This window comes from Psammomys obesus, unplaced genomic scaffold (assembly GCF_907164565.1).
Source record: "Psammomys obesus unplaced genomic scaffold, mPsaObe1.curated_primary_1811, whole genome shotgun sequence".
Classification (NCBI taxonomy): domain Eukaryota; kingdom Metazoa; phylum Chordata; class Mammalia; order Rodentia; family Muridae; genus Psammomys; species Psammomys obesus.
This window is the reverse complement of record NW_026596073.1, coordinates 34455168-34461167: the sequence shown is the minus strand read 5'-3', so window position 1 is coordinate 34461167 and position 6000 is coordinate 34455168. Positions and strand designations below refer to the sequence as shown.

Here is a 6000-nt window from a genome sequence, read left to right as displayed (position 1 = left end):
AATACAAGGTGAAAGTTTTAGAGGTAAGAGCTATAATGCATAAGATTTTTTTTTTAAATGCAGTAAATCCTCAATATCAGATTTGAAACAGAAGAAGTAATCTGTAGACTTGAGAACATGCGACAGAAGCAAGAAAAATAATATGCAAATTTCTGAGAGTCTCAGGAGGAGGATTTTTATAAAAAAAAAAAAAAAACTACACAACTTACTTAAAGAAATAATGAAAACTTACACAACTCTTGGGAGAAATCTAGCTTTCTCCAGGATCATAGGTTTTTAAAATAGTTTCAACCCCAAGAATGGTTTATTCAAGACATGTTGTAATCAAGTGTTGAGGAAATTTTGTGTTCAAAGAATTTTGAAAGCAGGAGCACTGAAAAATGACTCGCCATATACAAGCTAAACTTCACAACATTATCAGTGAATTTCCTACAAGGCAAATGAGAGTGGGATGGCTTATTTCAAGAACAGAACAAGACTCAACCAAAAAGTTTTACCTGTCAAAACTCTTTAGAAATCAGAGAGTGATACAGAAAAGCTGAGAAGGGCTAGAGAAATGTCTCAGCAGTTAAGAGCACTGTCTGTTCTTCCTGAGGTCCTGAGTTCAATTTCCAGCAACCACATGGTGGCTCACAACCATCTATACAATGTGATCTGATGCCTTCTTCTGGCATGCAGGTGTACATGCAGATAGAGCACTCATACACATAAAATGAATTGAATTGAGTAGAATAGCTGAGAAACTTCATAATCCTCAAACTACAACAAATGCTAAAGATAGTTCATTAAGCTGAAGTAAAATAGTGCTAGTTTTTACCATCTTGAACTAAGGTAATAAAGCTGACATACAAGAATTCTATTATTGCCACTATTGTGTTTATTAGGTCACTTTTCTTATACAGAGCTTAAAATGCAGAAATGCTAAATTTAACTTTAACTATGATTACTTTATAAAGAATAGACACAAAAACAATACTTTGTATCAGGAGAGAATAACACTATAAACTTTTTGTACATCATTACAAAAGTTGGGTTATAGTCAGCTTCCTCTGTTACAAGTTTGAGATGTTTTATCTATGCTGCATGCTCAATAACAAAGCAAAAACACTTAGATACACATGATACAGAAAAGAATACAAGCATACTATTTATAGAAATCATCAATCACAGTGAAAGAGCAAAAGAAGGTAAGAACAAAGGAACTAAAACAGAAAACAGTAAGATTGCATTAGTAGTATTGACAATAATAACTTATGAAGGAAATAAATTCTCTAGTCACATGACAGAAAGCAACTCAATGATGTTTATAAGACATCAGTGTGGCTTAAAAGAGCACACATAGGTTAACATTAAAGGGAAGGCAAAAATATCCTATGTAGGTGGAAAGGAGAAAGGAGAGGAAATCATTGACTTTTCTTGTCTAGAGATATTTATAGAGCTTCAGCAGAAACTGAGCAGACACCAAGATAACTGCTGTGAGTGAGATTCTTTAGTTTCTATTCTCTCTTTTCTCTCAGGCCAAGCCAGTGGAGGCTCTATTTTGCCATGTGCCACTGGTCCAGCACATGAAATAATCATATCGTTCATATGCTGTCCACCCAGTTAGGATAGCCCTTGCCCTCAGATTTGCTAGCTTCTGGCCTTTGCTGCCTGTTAGATGTTGGCCCTGGCCAACATAGCCATCATTGACCTTGCAAGTATTTTGCTAGTTATTAGTTAGACTGTTCTCCCTCATTTCTCATATTTACAAGACTGGCTTATACCTTTACCATGACATAAAGTTAACACTATCATAGTCACCCAGAGATAGCTCCAGTTTTTCGTGGTTACCTTATATTTAGGTCTTTATCTATAGGGTCATCTAGGCTGGTCTCTTATGTAGAAGAGTCTCAGTAGAAGCCATCCTTACTTGTAGTTTAATCTGTCACAATTATCTGTGTTATACAAAAGGTAGACTATATAGCCTAGTGGTAAGAAAGTAAGAAGAACAAAATATTAGTCAGAACACAAACTCAATAACAAGACAGCAAATTCTGGAGATCTAATGTAAGCATGGTATCTCTGCCATTAATAATAATATATTGTGATTTGGATGTAAATATATGGTCATTATTCAGCTACCCACAGTCATTTAGTAAATTTTAAAAACAGAGTGAAGTATCACTAAATATTTCACACAGTGGCTAAAAACAAAAGAGTGGCGATGTCAAATGCTATTACGTGGATTCTTTCCCCTAAAGGTTCATATAGTGGAGGCTTGGTCTTTGCTGTGACAATGTTCTGAAGAGGTAGAACCAAGTGGGAAGTGCCTACAAAGAAGGGATTCATGCTAATCTCTAGGAGTGAGTGAGTTTAGTTGGTCTCCTGAGAGTTATTACAAAAGAGAGTTGTTAGAAAAGAGGAAGCCTAATCTCTGAATCCCTCTTTGGCTTCTTGTCTCACAGTGTTATCCTTCACTTTTGCATGTGATTCTGCATGATGCCATCAGCCATGTTGTAGTGAAGCCAGGAAGGTACTTGCTGGAGCACAACAGAAACTCGCATCATGCTCTTGAACCTTAAAAACTGTGAGCTAATTGAACCTCCTTTCTTCAGACAGTATACAACCTCCGAAATTCTTTTGTAGTAATGGAAATGGACTAATGGAGCCATGCATTGTTGATGAAAATTTGTAAATGTTATAGCCATTTTGGTAAATCATTCAGTTACTTGAACAGAAAATATGTATTTACCATTAAATTTTGTGCTCCTGAGCCTCTATTGCAGATGACAACTCATGTTTACACACCCACACACAGGCATGCACACACACACACACACACACACACACACACACACACACACAAACCTATATACAGGTGAGAGAGTGGATCAGTAAGAAGCACTTACTTAAAAGACTTAGTGTATAGTATATACTTGTAATATTATATACACTGTTGTTGGGCAGTAGAAGGTGGTGAGTTAGCTGGGTATGGAGACTTTAACCTGTAATCCAGCACTAAGAAAGTTAAGAGGATCTTGTGTGTTTGAGGCCAACCTAGGCTACAGAGTAAAATGTGTTCCCAGATAGCCAGGACATTGTACTGAGGGGAAAAAGCCAGTCCTAAGAGATTATATTCATGTTAAAAGTCTTAAAATGAAAAAAAAAAAATGTATACCTATAACAGAGTAGTGGTTGCCTGTTTTTGAGTATAAGGAAGGATAATAGAAAGATAGTGTGGCTAAAAGGAGCACTGAGGGATCCTTGGCTCATGAAAACTTTCTTATCACATATGTCTTATGTCTGTCTTGGCTAAGGCATTGTACTGAAGGTCTCCGCATCCCATAATGGTTTGATAAAGTATTTTTCAGCTTTTGATGACATGAAAGCGATGCACATTCATATCTTTTCTTGAATTAATATGTGTTAAAGTGCTCTCCCATGGTGATGGGCAGCAGCAGTGAGCCTCTCCTCTCAGCTAGTTATATCACAAGCGTGAACAAACTGTAGGTTCTGTGTTGTGAGCCACCTTGTTTTATAGGGTAGTGTGTTAAATGCATTTTCAGCTTACATCAGTCTCAACCTTGGATGAGACTATCAGCCATCCCATCTTAAATTAAAAAAATAGCTGTACGTTATATTGTGACTTAACAAAATATTTTCTTTGGGAAAAGTTGTCTATTTTCTACAATTTCGTGTAAATCTACAGTTTTCTAACAAAAAAAGGACAAAAACGATTAATAAATACTTTTAAAACTCATACATTGGGAACTGAAGCAGCATTTAAAGGGAAATGTACTTCCTTATTTGTATGCATTTAATGTAGAAACTGTAGAAAAAGAGCAAAATAAACTCAGTAAAAGAAAGGAAGTAGAACTGGAATAATGAAATTTCAATGTAAATCAGAAAAAATCACAAAAGTGAAAAGATTGGCTATTCAGAAAGATAAAGTGCCCAAATCACTTTCAAGGAAGATAAAGGGAAAATGACTTTTAGTGTTTGAGAAATTACTGCACTTTTTTTTTTTTTTTTTAGTGTGATCTTCTATCTAGGACTTAGTGTGTTCTCTAGTTTACCGTACCATTTATTGTATTATATGGTGATTTCTAGGTAAATGTTAAAATAATCATGTCACATGCTGCTCTGTAGCCTTTAAACCTTCCTTTACATCCTGTTGGCCATAACTTAAACAGTGATATTAAGCAGCCTTGTATTGTTACTGAACATAATGTAAGCGTCCGTTGTCACCACAGGTAATAATTAGTGTTCATCACTGGTAGATATTTTCATCAAAGAGACAATTCTTCATAGTTTTAATTGGCCAATTTTTTATCATGTATGGTTAATTTTACCAAAAGCATTTCAGTAGCAAATTTTCTTCCTTTTGAATTATATTGATAGATTTTATAGTTATAAACATTTTAATGATGTTTAATTTTAATTAAGTTTCAATTTCAGCTAGAATAATGTAAGAAAACATTTTTAAAAGCTTATTATTTTTGTTGTTATAGAACAGCGTGTCCAAAGGAGGCAGAGGTGACACACTAGTAAACTCAGTAGATGACCAAAGGTAAAGTATTACCAGATACATATTATTTGTTCAATTACTTGATCATTTTTAAAGAGTTCCTTTAGTCTAGGAATGTTGACTTTATGGTCTTCTGTGTAAGTATAAACTACTTGCTATTGAGTTGATAAAAATATTCATAAAGACTGAATTATACTGGAGGATGATCGTATTTGTCCCCCAAGATACTTGATAATATTTGGGAACATCTTTGATTTCTTACAAGTAAACCCTGTGGAAAGTGAGCTTTGCCAGGTGGAAACCAGAGAAGCTATTTGTCATCTTCTAGTACTAAAGCCTTCTCAAGAAATTTTGGTCTAAAATACAACTTGTGCCAAGAGTCTAAGGAAAAAAACCCCAAAGTATTGGTTTCTATTAAACACAGTTTTTTATTTTGAGATTTATTGTACTTGTTTCATGCTTAATTTACTATGCTGTTTTTTAATTCTGTATTCGCCTTTAGTTCTTTTCCTCTTATTGCTGAGTATGAGAAACATCTAGAAGAGCTAAACAGGCAGCTGACCTATTACCAGGTATGATGTCATAAACACTAAGCTTTTGTAAGGTTTTACTATGAGATAAAAATATGAAAGTCTCATTCATCTGTAAATGTGTATCTTTAAACATTATCTTTAGTTTTTTTTGTTTGTTTGTTTGTTTTTTGTTTTTTTTTTTTTGTTTTGTTTTGTTTTTTTTAATCCAGTAGTCCCTTGTTCTTGCTCTCTGGCAGAGGCAGAGTTTGGAATCTGACAGTTTGGAGCTGTCTCCTGATGGCATTATTATTTGCTGTATCTCTGTGCTCAGAGCTGTCTCAGAGCCTTTCAAACCTTACTTTTATTCTAACCACATTTGTCATTATTTGCAGAATGGTATTCCTCATTTTCAGATGCTATTTCTGTTTTCTGTCTAAAGACATAGGTGTCTTTATGTCTTTTAGATGAGGTATTATTAACCTACTTCCAACATAGGCTTAGGTTATAGCAGATTTTATTTTCTGTTACTACTGGAAGTTTATTTTAAGAATAAATGAAGTACATTTAGGAAGATCTGTGTAGACAGATCTCAGCCTCTGGGCTTCTGAGATTAGGCTCATGGAAAACTAAAATAATATAGTGTTGTTATTTTCAGTTAGCAAAATTTTTAGAGCATAACTGATATTTATAATGTGTTTCTAGAGTTTGAAATAAATGTCTTTTACATTTCCTTCCAAATTTTTTGATACCAGGATAAAAATATATAAATATTTTAATTTTAAAAGACATTTTATTTTAAAAATTAGCTTACAATGTAATGTGTTTTCATATGGGGTTTCCTGCATACTTTAATTTTCCTGATCCCTTTTACCTTCCCTTCCATATGTACTTCCACTTTTCCTTAACTCTCTTTTCCAGGCTGTACCCTTTGGCCCCAGTGTTTCCTTTCTGTTATTGTTGTCTTACCCACTGCCCTTTCTT

The 6000-nt window shown here is 34.3% G+C and overlaps 1 protein-coding gene across 2 annotated transcripts in view; it reads left to right on the top strand.

Annotated features, from left to right (window-relative positions):
• Sclt1 (sodium channel and clathrin linker 1) overlaps positions 1-6000 on the top strand; it is a 120912-nt gene that overhangs the window by 17725 nt on the left and 97187 nt on the right. The window contains exons 3-4 of one of the 2 annotated variants that reach the window (XM_055626154.1): positions 4491-4549; positions 5010-5079. In XM_055626154.1, the coding sequence (XP_055482129.1) occupies positions 4491-4549; positions 5010-5079 (129 nt within the window). The remainder of the gene's footprint in view (positions 1-4490; positions 4550-5009; positions 5080-6000) is intronic. The other variant, XM_055626157.1, reaches the window with a different exon arrangement.